General features: G+C 30.2%; 1 protein-coding gene across 1 annotated transcript in view; it reads left to right on the top strand.

The window, feature by feature from the left end:
• The window catches only part of LOC145240023 (uncharacterized), a 17,834-nt gene extending 1,003 nt beyond the window's left edge, over positions 1-16,831 (top strand). Inside the window, exons 2-4 of the mRNA XM_080103620.1 lie at positions 6,144-6,255; positions 6,702-6,795; positions 12,239-16,831. Of these exons, the coding sequence (XP_079959746.1) occupies positions 6,171-6,255; positions 6,702-6,795; positions 12,239-12,392 (333 nt within the window). The 5' untranslated portion in view covers positions 6,144-6,170 and the 3' untranslated portion in view covers positions 12,393-16,831. The remainder of the gene's footprint in view (positions 1-6,143; positions 6,256-6,701; positions 6,796-12,238) is intronic.
• The last annotated feature ends 8,980 nt before the right edge of the window (positions 16,832-25,811 follow it).

Raw genomic sequence — 25,811 nt, 5'->3', positions numbered from 1 at the left:
ACAACGTTCAAAGATTCTGCCCAAGATATAGTGTTCGTTTTTTTTTTTTGTTTTGTTTTTCTCTTTTCAATAAGGGAAGCATTTTTCTCTGGATAATTGGACAACAACTTCTTGATTTTTGTTGATTAATTAACAAAGTTTCATTGTAACAGATTGTTTACTTTTGCTTTTGTGTACGTTAATTAATAAGTTTATTTTGTTACTTAACATTGCTATGTTTTTAAGTTCGTTGATTAACTTCGCTAACTTGTTTCCTTTTCGTAAAATGCTTCAGCGATTTCCGGAACTCGGCTACAGTAATCGTGTAATCATTTTTTTTTTTTTTTTTTTTTTGCATTTAACATTATTTTATTGTTCTACTGATTATTTCAGCCCCCCCCCCAAATTATATCTTGAAAAATATGCTTATTTTTGTTATGCTTATGCTGGTTATCTCCCTTAGATTTAATGATCCGTTGACATAAACGCAAATTTTTGTAAAAAAAAAAATGTTGTCAGAATTAGCTTACCGGCGAGTGGGGGGGGGAGAAAAGATGTTTGAAGTCTTGAAAGGAAATGTCGACGTTGCTTACAAGCAGTTTTTCCCTGTAAAAGTAACAGATGAGTAACGATGGTCGACGTGTAGTTTGTTTGAAAGACAACAACAGTCGTAGAGTGGCCATTCCTTAACTCTCTTCAACAAGATTCACGCGTGACTGGAATGTCTGTTTAACTTGTAAGGAATGGGCACCCAATTTCTTTGCTTAACAAACCACCAGCCGTGTTGTTTGTTTGTTTGTTTTTATTTTTATGACATATCAACCCATTTCAGGTTATTTAATGCCGAATCCAGTGATTTTGAAGAACAATTTTTTAATAGAGTATATTTGTTTTGTTTTTTTTAAGTCGGTTTCTATTCAACCTATAGTTGGGACCCTCACAGGTACTACCACTCCAGATCAGAGTGGACCTGGGAGCAATGGCAATTAAAGGGTTGCTCCATACTCCCCAAAGCCTGCAAGCTGGGGCTTCACCATCGGATATAGTTTAAGATCATATCCAGAACCCCGGCCATGTTGGTCACAGCTACCAGCATTCCTTTCTTCCCCAATCAACAATTATGTGTTGTTAACTATTCTATACTTTCATCTAACAATTCAATAAACAAGCAAAAACGTAAAAATATCGTTGGGAATTACAAAACTTTGCAAAAAGTGTCAGTGCTGCATTTTACGGATGTTTATACCATTATTTTGTTTAGTTTTCGATTTTTGAGTGATTGTCAACACTCCTTAAACGACTATCTCATGTACGCCATCTTTTTTTTGATCAAACGTAAGACAAGACATTATTTTTTCAAAGTAAATAAACGTTTCGAAATACGTTAACACACAAAAAATATCCAAGCAGGTAGAAGAGTAACTTATTTTGTCTTTGGTAACATTTATTTGTTATATATTTGTTTTTGGACATCTATTTCTATTTTTCTTGTATACACTACGAAAAGCCCCCTTGTTTATAAAATTGGTAGGTGAAGGTACAAATCAGAAAGGACCTTCATTCTCATGTTAAGAATGGCTTTCAAGATAGTAACGTTATAATTTATGATGGGGGCTTATTTTTTTTATTTGAGACAGAACGAAAAATAAAAGGGATGAGCAAATATCTAAATTGAAATTTTTAAAAAATCACCATAAATATAAAACAAAAATATAATATAAATGTGCTTACAATCATATCTCAGAATTAGCGAATCTCTCGACGGAGGCTACCTTTATAGGGCTGTTGCTCTTGACATATCAAAGGCCTTTGATAGGGTATGGCATAAAGGTTTACTTCATAATATCTTCAGCTACGCTATAGCTGGAAATATCTTCTCAATTATTAAATCATTTCTCTCTGATATGTTCATAAGAGTAGTGGTTGATTGATAGAAATCAGAAGCTCACAGTATTAATGCTGGAGTCCCTCAAGGGTTCATCCTAGGCCCAACTCTCTTCCTCATCTACATCAATGATCTTCCAAATCATATCCTTACATCATTTGTAGACAATTATGCTGATGACACTACCATCTATGGTAACACATCTAAGATCGTAAATGACCAAGTTCTCTGTGATTCTCTCTTCTCTGATCTTGAGCACATGGTACAATGAGGAAAGAGGTGGCTGGTTACTTTTAATACATCTAAAACCAAGCTTTTATCTTTACATCATCAACACTCTGATGCCCATCTAGCATCAATTGAAATGAATGGCTCTCGTTTTGGGGAGGCCTCAGGTTTTGACAAGCTTCTGGCTTGACCTTTACTCCTGATCTGAAATGGAGCACATACATTAAATCCATTGCCAAAGCCGCTGGAAAAATGGTGGGATCCTTCTATCGATCCAGTAAATATCTCCCTGCTGATGCAATTCTCTATCTATATCAGAGCCAGGTACGTCCAAGGATGAAGTACTGTTGCCACATCTGGGTACGATCTGTTAGAAAGGACTTATCCTGCCTTGGTAGAGTTCAAAATAGACTCTGTAGCCTCATAGATGTCCTTCTCTCTTCCCTGCAACCTCTTTTTCACAGAAGAGATGTTGCGAGTTTGTCTTTGTTTTATCGTTATTTTCATGGCAAGTGCTCGAATGAGCTCTGATCTATGGTCTTCCCTCACCAAACTTTCACAGGAAACACTCGTCTAGCTGAAAACACTAACAATAATTAAACATAGATTCCATGAACAAAGGTTCTTTCTTAGAACTGCACACTTCTGGAACTGTCTTCCGTTTTCCTGCTTTCCAGCTGACTACAATATGGTTGTCTTCAAGTCCAATGTAAACAAGTTCTTGACGAGCCATTCCACTTAAGTTAAATTTACTGAATTTCCATAACTACCAATTACTATATTGTCCAATTGACTACTGTACACTCTTTACCCCTTATCCTCGAGTGGCCTCTGGGCCTTGATAAATACCTATGTAAAAAAATATGGTGCTAGTGCATTTACTGATCCGCGCTATTTTTTAAATCGTATTTCCAAGTTTAATTAAAGTTTTATATGTTTTTTATTTAATTGTAAGGTTAAAGTATAGAATGTTTACAAAATACCCTCCCCTCCCATGTTAAGAATGGCTTTTTAAATAATAACGTTATTATTTCAGCAGGGATCAATAAGTGCACTAGTACCAAAAATATGATATAAAACAAAGTAGGATGGCACTTTTAAAAATATTAAATGAGTTTGAATATAAAAATATTTGAAATATTTCTGCAGTATCTTTTATTTATTAAATTGTTAGATGAAAGTTCAGAAGAGTTAAGAATATGAAGTCTCTAATGCTCCCACCAAAAAGCTTAAGAAAGCCCAACTCGATAAAAGGCCTGTTCCCTACTGTCACAAATTTTAGAAACTGTGAACGATTTTATGTCTTGGTGATCACTTACTGGCCACGAAGGATTTACTTATTTTACATTAAATTTATATAGGGCAGTGATCCCCACTCTAAAATCTAAAATATTTGTCATTAAAAATATTCTTTGCAGAAAAATGAAGTCATTGAAACATAAAAGCCACCAAAGTAGATTTACAATTAGTTCAAATGGTAAACTATGATAAATTAGATTGTTACAATTTACCAAACTATTTTTTAAATTATTTCTGTATGACAGTAACACATTTTCTGTGCATGAGAGGAGGTTCATTTTTATTTGATCTATTTTTATAACGTTATCAATTTTATGAGTGGAACATACTGACCACTGTTCTTTCTAAAATTCTAAACGACTTGTAAAACACCACACACATACTTAGTTTTAAGACAATAGCATAAACAATCGTGTATTGACACTTCCGGCTAAAATTGTGTTCAGTAGTCAATGGTGACTTGTGAAAATCAGTTCCTTGTGTATTTAACGCATTTGAAAATCTAGGTCACCAACATTTGTTTTGTTTAATGTGTTTTCTTTCATTGGAAATTAAAAAAAATGTTTTATTGTTTACAAATCCCCAAATAATTTTTTTTTAACAAAAAACATATTTAAAATGGCTGTCTAAATAACATTATTCTTTAAAAATGCATTTCAGGCATGATGAGGAGCCCTGTTTACTATTATTTACTTTCACTTAAAAAGAATTTTATGTCCCAAAATAAGAATAGCCAACAAAACTCCCCAATTTTAACATAATATATAAATTATTTAGTGAATTCACTACGCGATATTATGTTTTTTTCATGGCATGTTTTTATCTAGTTAGAAAACATCTGTACTTTGAATTACTGTACTCTGGCCAAGCATTGCCCCCCGTCCCGATTTAATTACCATAAAAAATTATGACTAAATGATCCCTTACCAAACTTGTCGGTGGCAAATGAATAAGGCTTGTTAATTCACTTGTATAGACTTTTTTTCCTTAAACAAATGTGGCTCTTTAATCCTCTTGCAAAAATATGTAAAACATTAAACTAAAAATTAAAAAAACAAATACAAAGTAATTTTAAAAAATATTGAAGAAACCTGGAGAAATTGCACAATTCTAGAAATCGCTGGTCACATTATATCTTTAAAGTAATTATCCACCAATATTAAAGTTAATAAATTGGCATGACACTAAACAATTTTTCTAGCATCATGCACGTTAAATGATACACAAACAAAATATGGTTTCATAGAAAATATAGGTCTACGAAATAATATGAGTAAAATATGCTTTCCTACTTTTACAAAACACAGTACAATGAATGGGTTGTTAATGCATGGGTTTTAAAGATCGAAGCTTCGACAATTCTTAACCATACTTTTTTGTTTCTCAATTGCAAAATTCTTTTCTTTTCTTACCGTATTTTATTCTATTAATTACATGTTTAACCTTAATTTCTGTGTAGTTTTATTCAGTTCATGTTTGTACTTAATCGTTTATTTTATTATCATTCATCTCTGCAAAAAATGGGGCAAATTGTTTATGCAAGTTCACATCACATGACTGATTGTTTTTGAAAAAATCGATGTCTCAAAATTTTTGTTCTCACTTGCATCATTTTTATTGTATTTTTATTTATTTCATGTTATATTTTTATGCGTGTGTTTAATTTTTATTATCTTTCTCTTTAATTCTGACTTAATCACGAAAAAATAAAGAAAAAAGTAGTTAATAAAAACTCTTTGTAATTCCCTACCTGCTTTCTGATTCATTGACTATGTGATATCTTGAGTTTACACTCCGCTCATTTGTAAACATTCTAAATTCTTTGCTATGGAAGGCTGTGTCATTATTTATGATTAGTTCATGCGGTGAATCACACTAAAAAAAAATACCAATACCATTTGATGAATCATGTTTGCTAAGTCCTCCTGCATTGTCAACTGTCTCCACACAAAAAACTCCGATGGGTCACAATCTGTGATTATTAGGAAATGGTAAACAGTGTCAATTCTCAAACTCTGCTAGTTACTGCTCACCTTCTGTTCTCTCTTTTCCCATCGGTTTTGTATTCCCTAGCCGTCTGCATAGTCGACTTAATTGTTGCTTTCACTATCCCTGAGCAAACTCTTCTAGCAAAATAAGTGATATGTCACATTCCTGGGTGTCCAATGCTTTTTAAATGGCTATGATTTAGACAGTGCCTAACTCAGCTACATTTAATTTAAACCTGCTGTAAACAGACCTATCGCATCACAACTCACCTTGGATGCCTCTTTTAGTGTGGACCCTATAATATCTTTGTACATCTCCAGAGTGAATTCCAAAAAGTTATAAAGTTGTATATAAATACCAAAAAAGTGTATACGCTTTTATTATTTAGTATAAACTCACCAAAGGAATCCAGAATATTTTGTTTTAGTACACAGAATTATGTGTAAGCCTCAGAAATGCTCAATCATTTTATGATTTGAAAAAAAAACTACAAAGGTAGACTAAAGGATATGTCTGAAGCAAAGGTTTAAAAATGGTTTGCTGATTAAAAAAACATATTTGAAAATTTTCCTGAAAGATCAAAGAAAATATGACCTTCAAATCTTTATACATTCTACCAGTCATTTCTGTGACCGAATCAAGATTTAGCAATGATATTCGAGATTTAATACATTAATTATATTATTTGGATTCTTCAGACTGCTGTTCTTGTGAGTGTCATTTTCATAACATTTCAGTTGATGTAACCTCCGACATTTTTCAGGTGAACCTTTGTTTTGGTGATGAACTGATGAAATTTGGAACGGAACCTTTTATTTACTTCACGAGTGTAGCAAGCTCTCGTACCGACAGCCATGGCTGGATAGAGATCCTAAGTAAGTTGCAATTGTATTTTTTGATAATTAAACCTTCAGGAGAATATCACTTTTACAATTAATTTGTCTCTAGTGCCACTGGTCCTTGCATTTTTTCAAAGAATCCAAATAATACGAATAAATAAACAAATAATAATAATAACCAGTCCTCATCTGAAAAATTCAGAAACTTATTGCATTAAGACTGAATTATGTGTCAATTTATTAGAAGGATCTTATTATTGATTATCTGATTTAGTCAACAGTTGTTACAGTAAGAGTTATATTTTATTCTAAGAAAATATAAATCTAATAAAATACAAAGTTACATGTAACAAAATTAAAAGTTTGCAAGTAACTTATCAACTTACTCATCTTTAAAAATATTGTTGTCTATCTTTTTCTCCCTTTCTCTACAAATATGTACTTATGTATAAAAATATTAATACCACACTTTACCTTTTCAGCACAAGGCTTAAAATGGAATGTGTTTTATGTCCAAGTAATGCAAATAGTATGCGATGAAGCGTTTCAAAATTGGCTCTTTTTATCATCAGATGGGTAAGCTAACTTTTGAATTTATAAAATGTTGCCTCAAAGTTTTGAAGGATTTAATTTTTCTCTGGATTAGAACAAACCTGTTTGAAAATTTTAGAGACTTTAAAATTGATACTTATTTTTACTCAATGGTTAAAAGATAACCGGTTAGTACAAGACTTAAAAAGGAAGGTGTTTTTATGTTCAACTAATAAATTCAAGTCCTTTAATCTCAGGCATTTCAAAACAGTTTTCTACTCATCAGAAACGTAAGCTAACTCGTGAAGTAATAATATCTTTCTTTACATATTTTTTTGCAAAATATAAAAGTTTTTTAAGCAATATTATCAAAGATTGAAAACAGTTGAATGCATCTTTTCGCAGGAATTAGAGTAATTCTTCCATAGAACAGGAAAAACCTGTTTGTAAGTTTTAGAAAAATTTTAAATTGATGCATGTTTTAGTTCAAGATTCAAAGATTAACTGTTATGTGAGGTCAGTAAAGTAAATAAATAAAAACAGGAGATGATATGTAGGTACATATGGAAGTAAATATATATGTAAAACATAGGTATGTTAAATTTGAAGCATAAAAATTAATAATTTTATTATATCATAATTAGGATCATTTAATTCATTTTTATGTAAATTATAAAATTATTAATTCCATCTACTAACTAACTAACTAATGAATTAATTTTATTCAAACAATTTTCACTACATAAATATATGCAAATAATAGGGGGGGGGGAAATAAGTTCAATCCAGCGACTGACACCCTTTCTAACTCAACAATAAACAACAACATATGCAAATAATAAATAAAATATTTATCAATATTCAAATTTTATGTTTGGCTGCAATATTTTAAGTCTAAAAAATTCTTATTTTTTACTTTACTAGAATATCTTGTTCTTTACTTTTCCAGGTTGAATTTCTTGTCCTTTACTTTTCCAGGTTTAATAAAATCTTAAGAATATTACTTTTCATGCGCGCATTTTTCCATATTAAAGATATGTCTAGAAGTGTAAGCCATGTTTAGTTTCAGAACAGTTTCAGAGGGTTCGTTGTTCTAAACAAGTTTTGAGAGCTGACTGGTTTGCAGTAGACAGAACAGTTTCCGATGGTTCGTTGTTATACACAAGCCCTGAAAGGTGACTTGTTTGCAGTAAACAATTCCACAGAGCAAAATATTCTTACCGTGTTGAGACAGAAAAAAAGATGTGAAATTGGTACAGAAAAGGTTTAATATTTATGGAGCAATTCTGGTTTCTGATTGGTTGGTAGCAGAACGTGAATTAATTTGATTTATCAGTTCCTAGCAGCATCGTTTAGAAATAGAATCATCCGACTGTGTGGGATCACACCCCATTATACTTCCAAAATATTGCAACAATATGTTTTGTTATAGTTTATACTTAAAACTGTATCGATTAAGTAAAAGTGGAAGAGTACGGCACAATCACATTGACACACCGGTTCTCGCCAGATCACTGAAGTTAAGCAATGTTGAGCCTGGCCAGTACCAGATGGATGACCATTTGGGAAGGCTAGGCGCTGTATTTACCTTTTGGGAAGGTTGGGCAGCACCCTCACCCTGTAAAAAGAACTCCTCTCTACAAAAGCATCTACAAAGTTGTAGATAGCCTATGCCCCTCCAGGGGTTCAAGATGAAAAAGTGGAAGATTTAAGATGAAACTTTTATTCTTTTGAAATTTCATTATTTTTAAGCATCAAAAATGTTTGTTGTATTGTAATTAATTTTTAAATTGCTGTCAACATTTTATTTTTCATTAATTTTGAAGCTTTTAATTTACAATTTTTTGACAAAATGTAATAATGCTCACTGACCATAAAACGCATTTGATGTTCTATAATTGCAAGGAATTTTTTTAGGAGAGAGACCTGTATCTTCTTTTTTCATCTTTCAAAGGCAGAATAACTTTAAGTACATACTAAATATCTATATTTTATAGATATTTTTATATCGATGTTATACTTTATATCTATATTAATATTTATTGAGTAGATACTTACTATCCATAGTGTACACGTATATATTATACAGCTTATCTACATGTCTATATAAAAATACGTTTAGTTATCATTTATATCTTATCACTATCTTTTTGTGCAATCTTTGATACCATATTTTATTGATTTTGTGTGAGTATTAAAATCCTAATTAAATCATAATTTCGCATAATGTCCTATTCTGAATTTACTAATTGATTAACATTTTAAACCAAATTTTAATCTTCCTTTAACTCTAGTAGATATAACTAATGTTTACCTTTTTATTCTTTCCCACTTAAATCAAAATATACAGGGTGGAACAATAAAAGTGTCACTATAGAAAAGACGACATAATTTCATTTCCTTTTAATGAAAATTGGTTTTCTTTTTGTGTTAGACAGTCGTATACAAATCCCATGAGTGATAAGAGCCTTCTATAGTGTTCACTGAGCGAAATTGGAGATGCACTGCTGTACAACTCATGCTTTCTACCAATCCATGCAAAATCCTAATCATCCAGTATTTGTTAATCATCTCTGCCATTTTAAGTGCTAGTCAATTATGCAATTCAATGCATTTGTCTTGTTCATGCTCAAAAATTTAAACAATTGTGGCCACATGACAAAACAGGTTTATTTAAACATAGCACTGATTTCACGCATAACAATGGGGCTATAAAATATTTGTTGCCATTTAACTTGGCAGCCCTGTGTCTCGTTATTCCCTTTGCAGTCGGAACATGTTTAAAAAGAAAAATGAATTTAAGTTCGTGGAATGCCTCTACTTTCCAGGATAGTGCTGAGGCACCAGAAACAAAAATTGCGGTATTTGCTTTAGAACTGTAAAGAACAACATTGATATTGCAGTATGAGAGCCATACTTGTGTAACTCTTGTAAAGTCCTTTTTACTTTAAGTTGTAAGGGACTTTAAAAGAGTTATGTCAATCAGGCATAAGGTTTGATATTTGGTGTGATAAAAACTAAAATTATAAATTCTATTTCACATCGAGACAAACTGACTATCATTTGTGACTTCAATGGTTATGTTGATGTTGATCATTATTTATGGCACAGTTTTCAGTCACCACAGAATGGGGAAATTATTAAAAATGTACCATGCTGTCTCTTGGCAAAGAAATGAACTTCCAACAATTAAAAAGCCAAAAACCAACTCACATTCATCATTGATCAAAAGACTGAGTGACTTGGTCTGACCGCAAAAACTTTAAATTCACACCTTCTTTTTACAATACAATTTATCTGATTATGCAGTTTTGATGTTTTTAAATCATCGGTAAAATCACATTTTTACACTGATGTCATCAATAGAAAAAGATACTGTTTAATTTATCATTGATATTGAAAAATTATGGAAAGGCTTGGATGAACCTTGTTTAACAATAAGGAGGAGGTTAAATCTCTGATAAAGTAGATGCCTTAATCTCACAAAGTGTAGATTGATGACAAAATTTTACAGCTGAGAAACATGCATAGTCTTGATCGGCTGCAAATATACTGAAATTCAGAAAGCAGCAGATCATAAAGATTCCAAATCTTTAAAATATGGTTATCAAAGAATCAAACAAAAACTTCATATTCCACAAGATTTAAAAGACGCAATGATAAACACCTTTACAAGAACAAGGCTAGTATCGTCGAATTTCGTTTTTATACTAGAAAAATACTGATTTATGTGACAATAGAATCGTGAAAACATTTCCAAAAGAGTATTGTGCTGATAATGTACATTCTATTATTAACACATTGGATTAGTAGATAAACTTTTGTAGTAAACAAAAATTAATATATTTTGTTATAGTATTACAGGTGAGTCAATAAAGTTCTTAATGATTCTTTTTTGTCCTACTGACATTATCATACTCTGATAAGAACTCTTAGCATAGTTAATTCCTTACAAACTATTCCAGAAATATGAGAAATAATTTACATAGCAAAACCAATGCATCCTACACACTGAATGATAAGATTACTAGTGCAACATTTGAAAAGCTTAGGCACCGACTGTATTATAAGCATTTGATTAAATTGAAAGCTAAATCACTATATCTTACAGATCAGAAACACAGAACTAGTATGTGAACAATATGTGATGTTTTTCTTCATGATAATGTCGCAAAAATCGATTTATTTTCCAATTTTACATTACAGGAATTAAGAGCTTTCTTATGCAGTTGCAGATCCACTGTGCAAGACATGTATAAATAATGAACGATATTATAATTCCTAAAATGACGATGTCTGGTGAACTTGATGGTGGATTAAGGTGTGTCAAGAGGCCTTTCTTGAGAGACAAAGATAGATTAAAAATTATAAATATACAGCCGAGAAACTTTCATGAAATTATCATGCAAAAACTACATATAAATTCATATGTCAAATTGAGCTAAATAATCACTAACAACCATTGCTCTCTTGCACAGTGTAAGAGAAAATCTAGACGCCAGAATGATAGTACTCATCAAACGCTTCCAGTAATTATACCTAGATTCTTACACCCTTGAAACAGTGAAGGAAACTTATTGTCAGAACCTCATATGTCGAACATGACAGGAGATTCGCTTATATATATATATATATATATATATATATATATATATATATATATATATATATATATAAGGGTGGATGTGCTTCTTGTTTTCTCTTGTGTCTGTATAATTGTCTCTAGATTATATGCTAACCAACATATGTGTCATTTTGTATCACTATGAGAAAAATCTTATTACGTTTCTTATGTGTCTATTTAATTTATAGCTTCAATTGATCTAAAATTTGTGAGGTGATAAGGTTGCAAACCTCGATTTATTTTTCAAATTTGATATTATAGGAAGTGAGAATTTTCTCATGCAGTTGCAGATCTGCTTTGCATGATAATGAACGATAATAGAATACTTAAAATGTTGATGACTGGTAAGCTTGATGGTAGAGTAAGGAGTGTTAAGAGGTCTTTGTTGAGATGTTTGTTAAGATAGATTGAAAAGTAACATTCTGTCTGCAAATATAAAATGAGAAAATTGTTCAGTGCAAATCTCGAGCAGGATTGAAAAGTTAATAATTCTAGCACAACTGAAACAGTGAAGAATCTTATTCTCATATCCTCATATGTCTAACATAACGTGGCATGCCATATATATATATATATATATATATATATATATATATATATATATATATATATATATGGGGGGTTCTTATGTTCTTAGCATGATGAAAATCCTATAAAAGTTCTATGCACAATTATTTGTATATATATGACTACATCTTAACATATAGATCGACTAGTTTTTTGTCACTTTAGGAAAATCGATTATTTTTGTAATGTGCATTTTTATTTTTAGAGTTCAATCTCATAACATTCACAGAAATAAACAGACAGAAAACTAATATATGATACACGACATATTAAAATTCATTTACTTTCTATTTCCAGCTGTTCCTGCTTGAATGTCATGATTGAATTTGACTGGATATTCTTTTTCTTTAAAGATCATAAACATATAATGATTTACAAATGCAAGTCAAAATCTGTGAAAAATGCATTTCTTGGAATACTACAATTAAAAAATGACAAGTCACACAATTGAAAGATAAATTTTATATTCGTGAAATATGTGTTTATTGTTCAAATAAATTGAAAAGAATGAAGATATTGAACTACAAATTGCAGAAAAGAATGTGACTTTGGAAAAGACTATTTTTACAGTACAGCTAACTATTGAACTTAAAAATATCTCTTAGAGAAGTAACGTTAGATAATACATATACTTGTTAATAAGTTATTGGTTTTGAAATTTGCTTAAACAATTATTTAGTCAAAAATGCTAGGATAAAATGCCACATAATTCATAACGCCGTTGATAAGTTCCACTTTTAATTTTAGTCAAGTATGCAGGTACATAATGATGAAAAGCCACATACCTGCGAAGTATGTGGATATTCTTGTTCTCATAAATCAAATTTGGAAAGGCATATGCGAACGCACACTGGTGAGAAGCCACATTCTTGTGAAGTGTGTGGGTATTCTTTTTCTCAGAAATCACATTTATTGACACACATACGCACACACACTGGAGAAAAGCCACATTTTTGTAGAGTGTGTGGATATTCTTGTTCAAGACCATCAAATTTAGTGAGGCATATAAGATCTCACACTGGGGAAAAGCCACATATATGTGAAGTGTGTGGATATTCTTGTTTAGAAAAATCAACGTTAGTAACACATATGACAACCCACACAGGGGAAAAGCCACATTCTTGTGAAGTTTGTGGATATTCTTGTTCTCAAAAATCATCGTTAGTGAGACATATGAGATCGCACACTGGGGAAAAGACACATTCTTGTAATGTGTGTGGATATTCGTGTTCTGAAAAATCAAATTTAGTTAAACATATGAGAACTCATACTGGGGAAAAGCCATATTCGTGCAAACTGTGTGGATATTCGTGTTCTGTAAAATCAAATTTAGTTCGACATATGAGTAACCACAGTAGGGAAAAGCCATATGCTTGTGATGTGTGTGGATATTCTTCTTCTAAAAAATCGAATTTAATGAGACATGTGAGAACTCACAATGAGGAACGGCCACATTTTTGTGAAGTGTGTGGATATTCTTGTTTTGACAAATCAAAGTTAGTGACACATATCAGAACTCACACTGGAGAAAAACCGCATTCTTGTGATGTGTGTGGATATTCTTGTTCCGAAAAATCATATTTAGTAACACATATGAGAACTCACACTGGGGAAAAACCATATTCTTGTGATGTGTGTGGATATTCATGTTCATCAAATTCAAATTTAGTGAAACATATGAGAACTCACACTGGAGAAAAGCCATATTCTTGTAAATTTTGTGAGTATTCTTGTTCTGAAAAATCAAATTTATTGAAACATATCAGAACTCACACTGGTAAAAACTATATGCAGAAAGAAAAAAACATCTTGCCTCCCTGATAGAAACTGTAATGATGTTCACAGTGGACATCTTCGTGGAGTTTAGATTTGACTAATGGGTTAAATGCATAATAAACATGGGAAAACACAACATCCGAGCATCTTCAGCTCAATAACGACCTTATTAAAGAGACGGGAGAGGATGCCACATACAAATACCTTGTTGTAGAGAATGTAACTGTGTAGCATGAGAAAATAAGAGAAGTTAGACAAGAATACATAGTACACCTTAAAAATCCGAAATATGCCCTTAATACAAATTTATTGCAATCCCTATCATCTCATATTGTTTTGGTGACCCAATGTAATATCATTAGGCTAAATAAAAGAATACTGCTATCCTTACATTAAATAATATACTTAAACAAATGCATAGACAGGATATACCTACCACGAAAAGAAGGTGGCTTAGGTCTCACTGAAATAAACCATGCATTTCGAACAACCATAGTAAGCATTGGGCAATACATTAAAAGTCCACCTCGTATGACAGTAGAAAAAGTGAGGATTACAATAAACACCTGCCTTAACGCACCTCAACTACAAAGTTGAAAACATTGAAGTGCCATGCTAGAGAATGCTGCCGAGGTATATGACAATCCAGTAACACATATTGCAAGAAAGAAAAATAAAAATGCACAGAAATCGAGATAGAAACAAAAAAAATGAGAATGGAAATAACACAAAAGCCAATAAATTCCTGGATGAGTTTACTCAGGAATATATAGACTAAGATGCTTCACTCGAAAGGCTCAAGAATGGGAAACTTCTATTTGATGAGGAATGACTTTGTAGCCGGACAAAATAAGGGCTTACTCACAAATGGATTTTAAAAATGGCTGGCCTACAAGCAAATCGCCAGTGCCGATTTTTACTGACCAGCAATTGAGAGCCCGAATCCTATAATGTCGGGATGTTAAATCCTATTGGCAGACAGTCTTTACACTGGCTTCCACAATAAAGTATGTAAATAACACCATTGAAACATTTGTAATGAATCTATTCCAAAGATTAGCAGAAGGAGAGAGAAAAACTCAAGGATGCTTTAAAGACGACATATTCTCTGAATGATATAAACATTATACCATTTGTTGTAGAAGCAAATGCCATAATAAATCTTATGAAATATTTAGACACAATAACTTGAAGATCAATCTGTTGGCAAAAAAGATAAAATCTATAAAATGGACAACGTTTATATTAAAAAAAACTGTATAGTAAATATTTAAATTGTAATGAAACCAAAGGTTTGCTAAAAGAAAAACTGCTTAAATATTTATAACTTTTTTCTGAGATGATGCAGCAATTGGTATCTTGGAAGTGATGCCTCAGACACTGCTCGGCAAATGATTTAAAATGAAAGGAAACGGTATATTGTTGCAAGCTTTGTCAATATTCCTGGCTCCACAAAAAAGTGTAAAGATGAACAGCTGACAAATATAGTAGCCGTTTTCTAAGAAATACATTTTAGTTGGACATGTGAGAATTTTCACTGAGGGCAAATGGGAATAATAAGATGTTACGACTAAAAATGATATAAAAACGACATAATCTCTCAAAGAAATACACCTTATACCAATTGCGATAGGAGCAACAAGTCTATTATACAATTCTTAAAAATGTTTAGGAACAATCATTGAAAGATCAAGCTGTAAGGAAATACAGTTGGCAAACATAAATGGAAAAACGTCTATCGTTGCATATAAATGCAAATCGCAATGGGATCAAGTGTTAACTCCAATTAAGAGCCACTTGATATTTAAAGACTAACTGAAGTAAATTTTTAAAACAGCATTTAAAAAAATCAAGTTTTTTAGCAAATATATCTAATGAACCAAGAACCTTTACAAATAACTGAAGTAAATTGGAAAGAAAAGAAAATAATTTTAAGAACTACACTGCTAATATACCCGGTAAACCAAGTGCAAGATATATTGAAAGAATCGTGTTTAAAGTAACGTTAGTTAGAATCATTCAAAAAAGGAAGCATGTTTAATAAAAGATGATATAATTCTCATCTCCCCCAAAACAGTTAAAAAATTTCTTAACAAATACAGACAAATCTGCTGATTAACTAAAGAAAAAAAATTGAAAATAGAAAGAATCATTGAACTTAAATATAAAAAATATCTGAAATTCTGTGATCAAATTTCTACACGAAATTGCACGTTAATGGGTTTAAAAACAACAACTTTTTATTCATTCAGCAATCGTTTTATTATGCCGAATTTCTGTGAAGCTTAATCCAGTTCTACTGTACCGGAACCCCTTAGATTCAGCTTCCTGACACGATACTATTGAATTCAAACGTGAGATTCCTACTAGGAAATGTGATCGAAGAGCCGTCTCATCAAATAACTAAACTCTGAATCAATTAATAAAAAGTCAATATAAAATTATTAAAGTCAATCAAATGAAAAAAACTCATTTAATATTGGCACAAGTAATTTACCATTATTTTTAGGTTTGATAATATTCGTATCAACCTGATAATTAAGGTATATTTTAAAAAGCATTAAAAACGTTTTTATCAAACACTTTTCAACAACAATTAAAATATGTGACATCAGATAAGGTAATCAAACGCTAAACATATATTGCACACATTTTGGAAATTAAATATTCTTATCATTTAATACAGTGTTATTAAAATTTCTGACGTATATCATCAATATTCTGACAATATTTTTCGCAAATTATTATAATAATAAATTATTATGTGACTTGGATTTTATTTAAATAAATACCACATAAAAAATAAACAATTAACCGATACATTGCATACTTGAATTAGCTTTTCCTATTGATATTTAATACAGTGTTTTAGTATTGTAATATCATTGGATTTGGGTTTTATCTGAACAAATACCATATTTTTCTGGCGGATATAATCGATATTCTCACTACATGCAACGATAGGTGTGTCAGATATTTCGTAAAAAATATTGAATAATTCCACCCGTCTTTCCAAGCTTATAACTCCTCGAAAAATGTAATTCAAGCCCTATTTTTTTTCAATTAAAGGAGCAAGGACCAAGGTTTCATTAAAAAAACAAAAAAAAGGTTTTTAACTTCGGAATTTACAGGTAAATTTCTAAAAAACACTACTTTTTTGTTTTAAATTTGAATATATTATTTATTGATCTTTTATCTTCAATTTGTGCTATATAACACTTTGGTGAGTAAATTAATTATTTACTTTTTAATAGACATTTCAAAATGGCAGGCGTGAATTAATTCGACCCCCTGTCTTTCCAAGCTTATAACTACTCGAAAAATGTAATTCAAGCCCTAATTTATTTTTCAATTAAAAGAGCAAGGACCAAGGTTTCATTACAAAAAAAACAACGTGGTTTAAAAAAAAAGGTTTTAAACTTCGGACTTTACAGGTAAATTTCTAAAAAATACTATTTTTTTGTTTTAAACTTGAATATATTATTTATTGATCTTTTATCTTAAATTTGTGATAAATAAAACTTTGGTGAGCAAATTAATTATTTACTTTTTGATAGACACTTGAAAATGGGGTGGTGTGAATTTAAAAGAGAACGTTTGTCTAAAATATTATATTCGGTTTATTGGAAAGTGCATAAAATTTCACGAAAAAAATCGTAAAAATTGAATCACTAGAAGAATTTTGATACATTTTTAAAGTTTAAAAACTGAAAAATACTGAACTCGTAAAATTCAATTGGTTTCATTATTGTTTTTTTTTAAATATTTCTATTACGTTTTATACAACTTTAATAGTTTATTTTGGAAGTATAATCCATAAAAAATAAACAACTCACTTCTAAAAGAGAAATTACGAGTTTTTTTTATATTTTATTCGCAGTTTCGTGTTCTGGGCGTAAAAAAATCCTACAAAAATTCTGATACACCTATTGCAACGATACGACTGAGCCCAACCCTGAGATTCCTACTATAAGAGATGTGATCGAAGGATGTTTCAATAAATAACTAAACTCTGGATCAACTGATAAAATTTCAATATAACATTATTAAAGTCAACCAAATAAAAAATGCTTATATAATAATGACATCAGTGATTTACCATTATTATTGAGGGGGTGATAAAATTTGTATCAACCTGAGAATTAAGATATATTTTAAAAAGCATTACAAACGTTTTTATCAAACACTTATTTTTCAATAACAATTAAAGTTATATGACATTAGATAAGGTAATCAAATGCTAAACATATATTGCACACATTTTGGAAATTAAGTAATGCTATATGATTTGGATTTAATTTTAAAAAATACCACGCATATATTAAATTAAATAATGCTATGTGATTAGGTGTATCAGAATTTTGGGGGAAATTTGGACACCCCTAACACAAAACTGAATAAAATAGAAAAAACTCGTAATTTCTCCGTTAAAAGTGGGTTGTTTATTTTGTTTATCTTCTTTATATTATTGATCTTTATCTTCCAAAATAAACTATTAAAGTTGTATAAAAAGTAATAGAAAAATTATTTAAAAAAAAAAACAGTGTTTACAAAGTGCCGGCCAGCGTCCATTTTTTAAAATAATGAAATCAATTGAATTTTACGAGTTAAATATTTTTCAATTTTTAAACTTTAAAAATCTATCAAAATTTTTCTAGTGACTCAATTTTTACGATATTTTCAGGGTCAATGTGAAATTTTATGCACTTTCCAATAAACCGAATATAATATTTTAGACAAACGTTTTTTTAATTCACCCCATTTAGAAATGTCTATTTAAAAGTAAATAATTTACTCACCAAAGTTTTATGTATCACAAATTGAAGATAAAAGATCAATAAATAATATATTCAAATTTAAAATAGAAAAGAAGTGTCTTTTTATAAATTTCCGTGTAAAGTCTGAAGTTTAAAACCTTTTTTTTAAACAGGTTTTTTTTTTAAATGAAACCTCGTAATCTTATATTGTACAGAAAGTTTTGTTTTATGACGAAAATTATTTCTATTTCATTCAATGTTTTTTTTTAGATATTAAAATAAAATTCACTCCATAAAGTGAAAATTGAATATATTAAATAAAAAACTCGTGTATTTTTTTGAGAAAAGAAAAATAAAATTCTTGAACTGTTTGTTTTTTTAAGGCAAAAAATTTTAAATAAAATGTGACTAGTTTTCAGGTATGGAGGCACAAATGTCTTTATGCGCAAAGGTATACAGCTAACGCAAACATGTGGTTTTACTTTCTTCCGTCCATCCGTAATTCAAAACAAACTATTTCCGGTTTTAAATAAAAACGTAAAATGTTTGCATGATGGCGGATTTTTCAAATAGGCGTTATAAAAGTTCTTTTATTTAAAAAAAAAAAGGGGGGATTTTATAATATAAATATGGATAAATTCTTAACAATGAATAATGCAACTACACATTGATTTTGGAATTTATATCGATTTTTTTATAATCGACCTAAGTTAAATTTCGCTTTTTTCTTTAAATCTTTTAAAGAAAACCGATTTAAAAAAAAACAACAAATATTGCATAATTTACTATTAAACCTGTTACTTTTTTTTAATTTGGTCCTTGCACCTTTAATTGAAAAAAAAATTAGTTTGAATTACATTTTACGAGTAGTTATAAGCTTGGAAAGACAGGGGGTCGAATTATTCAATATTTTTTCACGCATTCGTAAGGTCAGTTTCTGACACACCTGTATATATGATTTGGATTTTATTTTTAAAATACCACATATAAATTAAATTAAGTAATATTATATGATTTTGATTTTATTTTAAAAAATACCATGTATATATTAAATTAATAATGCTATATGATTTGGATTTTAATTTTAAAAGTACGACGTATATATTAAAGAATTAACAAATATGTTCACGCACTTTTGAATTAACTTGTAGTCATTCTTTTTATGATAAAAATTAAATATTCGTCATAAGAAAAGATGCATCATTAATTTCTTCCATTCAGAAAAAGTTGAATCGATCAACATTCAGTGGCGCATGTGTAACATTTACAAAGCTGATGCAGTTGAGAGCAACGCAGTTACGAACATAAGTTTCTCTACTCTAGAATGATGACAGGGATGTACTCTCGATGCCCGGAAAACTCGTCCATGGAAAACTTAACATTTTTAGCTCGGTACGAAAACTGTTGCTATATGTATAAATATCGATTAAATACACATTTTATAACCGTTTTTAAAGGAGATTTTTAAGGGGGCTACACACCTCGTTATATATATTATTTTAAAATATTTTTACTTGTTTAATATTGTTTGAAAAACGAAAAAAAAAGATTTTTCTAAGTTCGTTTTTGGTAACGTCCAAGATCATTGCTTTATTTTGTTTGTTCTAAAGTAACATTCGACACTACTTGTTGTTTTTGTTACTAAATAAACGCTTTAAAATAAGTTAAACCGCTAAAAACTGACAAAGCTAAGTAAAAAGCGATGTAATGTCCAAGATCCATGCTCCAAAAAATCAAGGCACCGGAAGTGGATACGGTTGATTATGTAACGCACCCGCACAGAACAGAATCACAGAGCGAAGACAAAAACAAAAACGAACCATATATATATATATTTAAAAATACTTTAGTTTTAACACTTCTTATGTTATTACAAAGCTAAAAAGAAAAGAAAACATTTCTTGTATTAATCCAATAATAAAACAAATATTGTATTCAAAATAATTTAGTTTTGACACTAACATAATAATTTAATAATTTATTTCTTATAACAATTTTAATATTTGATAATATAAGAAGTGTTTTATTTTTTAGTTTCGTGATAACACAGGAAGTGTTAAAACTAAATGAGCGTTTCTGAATAAAATATTTGCTTTATTATTTGATTATCGTAAGGCAAATGAACGAAGTTAAATGTAAAAATCGAAAAAACAAAAAAGAAAACAGAAAAACGAACGTTAAAACAAAAAAAACGTGTGAAAAATGGCTTAAATAAGCCTGTTTCGATATTGGTAGGTACCCGGGTGTTTTGGGGTGTGTGGTCGGGGGTGGATAAGCAAAGTAAAAAAAACAAAAAAAAAACAGAAAAACGAACGTTGCGTAAAAAAATGGCTTAAATAACACTGGTTGAATATTTAAATTTACAAAATCGAAAAAAAAAGAAGACATCTCACACCACGATTCGAACCCAAAACATTTAGATAACGAACCAATGCACTAACCAATTGAGCTAACGCGACGTACATGAAATTAGCCAGTTCTTCAACTATTTAAAGTAAATCAGGTCATGACATCAGCTGACGCATGCGTAGAACCGGTCGTCGTCACGAGGGGACGGTTTTTGTTGACCACTCCCCCCTGTCAAAAATTGTCGATTTCGGGGTGAAAAAATGAACGTTTTTGGCCAATTTTTCGATATTTTCGGGCGAAGGATGGGGCTTCAATATGATACCGAAGTTGTGAATTTTCGTTGCATCTGTCGAAAGTTTTTAGCGAACACACAAACATACATACATTTTCGCTTCAATAAGGAGTGTTTTCTTTTTTGTTATTGTTTCGTAACAACACAAGAACTTAAAACTAAAGTATTTTATAAAATGTATGGTTTCGTTTGTCGTGTCTTAACGAGGATGATTTTCACATTTATAAAATCAAATTAATAAAATCAAATCATTTCATACACAACATGCTGAAATATTGTTAATAATGATGATGACTTAACACATAAAATCAAATTAATAAAATCAAATCATTTCATGCACAACATGCTGAAATATTGTTAATAATGATGATGACTTAACACATAAAATCAAATTAATAAAATCAAATAATTTCATACACAACATGCTGAAATATTGTTAATAATGATGATGACTTAACACATAAAATCAAATTAATAAAATCAAATCATTTCATGCACAACATGCTGAAATATTGTTAATAATGATGATGACTTAACACATAAAATCAAATTAATAAAATCAAATCATTTCATACACAACATGCTGAAATATTGTTAATAATGATGATGACTTAACACATAAAATCAAATTAATAAAATCAAATCATTTCATGCACAACATGCTGAAATATTGTTAATAATGATGATGACTTAACACATAAAATCAAATTAATAAAATCAAATCATTTCATACACAACATGCTGAAATATTGTTAATAATGATGATGACTTAACACATAAAATCAAATTAATAAAATCAAATCATTTCATGCACAACATGCTGAAATATTGTTAATAATGATGATGACTTAACACATAAAATCAAATTAATAAAATCAAATCATTTCATACACAACATGCTGAAATATTGTTAATAATGATGATGACTTAACACATAAAATCAAATTAATAAAATCAAATCATTTCATACACAACATGCTGAAATATTGTTTATAATGATGATGACTTAACACATAAAATCAAATTAATAAAATCAAATCATTTAATACAAAACGTTGAAATATTTGAAATAACGAGGATTACGTAACATTTATAAAGTCAAATAAAAAATTATTTTATGCATAACATGTTGAAATATTTGGTATTTGTGCCCGTGATGTTTTAGGGGTGTCACCAAAATGGAACAGAAATTGTAATTTCGTTCCGGTGCAGTTATTTCTTTTGTTCTACACGTGCGTGAAAGAAATCGATAAAAAGCGAAATAAATTAATCGAAAAACTAACTAAACAAGCGAAAAGCTTAAATTTAATGAATGAAAATAGCTTGCACGACCGACAATGTATAAAAACAAATAAATGTGACTTTTTATTTGTTGTTTAAAATTTTCTTTTCGTTTCATTCTATTAAAAAGCAAAAATGGGGTTTGTATTACTGTGTGTACACATAGATTCGAAAAAGTTGTCAAAAACAAATATATAACAAATAGATGTTATCAAAAGCAAGATAATTTATTTTTCTACGAAACTGGATATATTTTTCGTGTTTTTATTCAATGTAACATGTTTATTCAGCTCGAAAAACATACATTGTTTACCGATGTATTGGAAAATTCAAAATGGTGCCCAACTCTCTCTTTAACACGGTAAGTTCGGGAAAAGGTGTTATAAATAATAAACTAGACAAGATAATATTAATATTAAAATATGTCAATCTATGTCACTGTAATATATATTGAGCGAGTTTCTAACAATATTTTGTCTAGTTTTATATTTATAGCACCTTTTCCCAAACTTACCGTGTTAAAGAGAGAGTCGGGCGCCATTTTGAATTTTCCAATACATCGGTAAACACAGTATGTTTTTCGAGCTGAATAAACATGTTACATTGAATAAATACACGAAAAATATATCCAGTTTGGTAGAAAAGTAACTTATCTTGCCTTTGATAACATTTATTTGTTATATATTTGTTTTTTGACAACTTTTTCGAATCTATGTGTACAGTAATACAAACCCCAAAAATGATTGCATTTATTTTTTTCCGTAAATTGAAACATAATAAATGTGACTTTTTTTCTGTTTTAAATATTTAAAAAAATTCCTTTTCCTGTGTATATAATTCGTTGTTTAAAATTTCCTTTTGTTTTTATTTAAAACTTTGTTATTTTGTGAATAAATTAAAATATTGATTGTCATTTAGGTTCTCATTTACGGTCGATTTCTTTGTCATGTATTCAATTATTGCACTGGAACGAAATTACAATTTCCGTTCCATTTTGGTGACACTCCAAAAACATCACGAGCTTCTCCACAAATACCAAATATTGTTAATAACGAGAATGATCGTGAATAATGATTACAACTAAACAAACATTGTAGGTTTGGATAGGTTAGGCTTTTCTACTATTTCTATATTTGTATAAGTTTTTCTCAAAACACCCCCGCCCCTCCACTGCATCCCACCAAATGTAAACAGGTAATTTTTGTGAAATATTAAACAGTTCATCTGCTCGGTTAAGGTCGGCACGTTACTTATGTTAAAACAGTTAATTAAACTGCATAAAGCACTTGTTAAAAAACTACACAAGTTCTATAACTGAACGAAAAACAAACCGGCAGTTAGTTCCCCCCTCCAAAAACAAAAAAAAAAACAAAAAAAAAATCATAAAGTGAATGCATTTCTTCATATCTTGGTAACTACTTGTTTCCTGGAATTTTAAACGTTAGTGGTAATTTTAAAGGATTTTCCGAGGGTGGAAAGAACTCCCCCCACCCACCCACCCCCAAAAAAAAATCGTGGCCACAAAGTGGGTGATCATTTTACGTTAAATTAATATAGAAAAGTGATCTCCCACTTTTAAAAAACTAACGTTTCTTCATTTTCTTGGAAACTACTCGTTTGCTGTAATTTTAAACGTTATTTTCATTTTCAGCGACCCCGAAAACCTATAAGAGTGGTAATTTTAAAGGAATTTTCGAGGGTGGAGTGGAGTAGTGATTCTTTATATTTAGCGTAACTTTAATTAATTATTTAGAAGTATTGGGATTGATAACCAATCGAGACACGTTCTCAATTTGTATAACTTTTTTTTTTTTTTTTTTACTAATAGGAACAGTTTTGATACAGTCTATTCGTCAATAAATTAAGCTTTTAACTTTGCGCACCAGTCACCACTTTCGCAGTTCCGCACCATTCTGTAGGGACTACCAAAATTCACCACAGAATTACCACCCCCTATATGTAACACGATGTAACTTTATTATAAATCAATATTATCAATATGACTTCTTCAAAAGAAGAAGGGCAAAATAAACTAGTAATAATTTTCAAAATTTCATCGTACAAAAATAATGAAATTGCGAGACGAATATCTTGTTTACATAATTGACGCTTTAAAATAACTTGTGTCTGTATCAATAACAACACGAACGCAGAAAGTAAAGGTAAAACAGATATATTAAGACGAAAAGATAATACATATTTACAAAGGTGCAGTTGTACTGCAACTGCACTACTGCAGTTGGAAGATTGTCCGGCAGAGGGTGTGTTAAAGTCTTTCATGGAGCAACCGGCACATGCGTCTTGCCTATTCGACGTTCGAACACAGCTCCCCGGTCTTGCTGACTTGATACCTTTATCTGTATCTTTTCACCCACGTATGCTAATTAGTGGGCGTCTCCACAACAATAACGTTCCCATGTAGTAGACATTCCGAATGGGAAAACATACCAGTGTTTAATAAATCTAGTCTAAATCAACTAATGGTCAGATTTTCATGAAATTTTCGATACTTATCCATTTTAGAATCAAATTATATATAAAATGCAGTTTCCTTAAAATATATGACGGAAAATATTTATTTTTTCGAAATTCGAACAAAATATATTTAAATCTATCGAAATTTCTATTTATTATGAAACATAAAAAGTTCAAATAAGTAAAAAAAATATTTTTTTAAAGTTTATATACACGTAGTGAACAAAAACTTACCTTCAAGTTGCAATTAAAAAATTGATATAAATTTAATATTATGTTTTTTAAGAAGCGTTTTTTTCTAATTAATATATATTATAATCAGTTGAATTGTCAATAAAAAGTAATTTCTTAAAAATTAACTGATTTTTTAAAGATTAAAACTCAGCCCATCACAGTTGAAGTCCCTAAATGCCAGAATGCTTTCTACTCTAATAATTTCTTTGCTTGAATAACTAGACTTTGGAGTTCCCTTCCTGCTACCTGCTTCCGTGACTGTACTGATATGCAGAAGTTTAAAGGTAATGTAAAACAACATCTTGTTAATCTTTCCTAGATATAGTTCAAAATAGTAACCATTTAGGTCCAAGTGGCGATATGCCTTGTTTGACGTGAGTAAAAAAAAAAAACTTATTACCTATTCACATATTGAGCGCTGTTGAAATAAATACTGAAAATAGATACATTAAATAATAATACATACAGCAAAGTCTTTTTGTCATCTGGCATCAATTGAAATGGGGAGGCTGCATGTTTTGACAAGCTTTTGGGCTTGACCTTTACTCCTGACCTGAAATGGAACATATACATCAAATCTGTTCAAGGCCACTGGAAAAATGGTAGGATCCTTCTACCACTCCCACTCCAGTAGATATCACTCCTGATGCAATTCCCTACCTATACAAAAGCCAGGTACGGCCAATGATTGAGTACTGTTGCCACA

This window comes from Euprymna scolopes, chromosome 19 (genome assembly GCF_053919585.1).
Source record: "Euprymna scolopes isolate OS-2025 chromosome 19, ASM5391958v1, whole genome shotgun sequence".
Taxonomy (NCBI): Eukaryota; Metazoa; Mollusca; class Cephalopoda; order Sepiida; family Sepiolidae; genus Euprymna; species Euprymna scolopes.
Note: the sequence above shows the minus strand (reverse complement) of the source record. Positions and strands in the feature narration are given on the sequence as shown.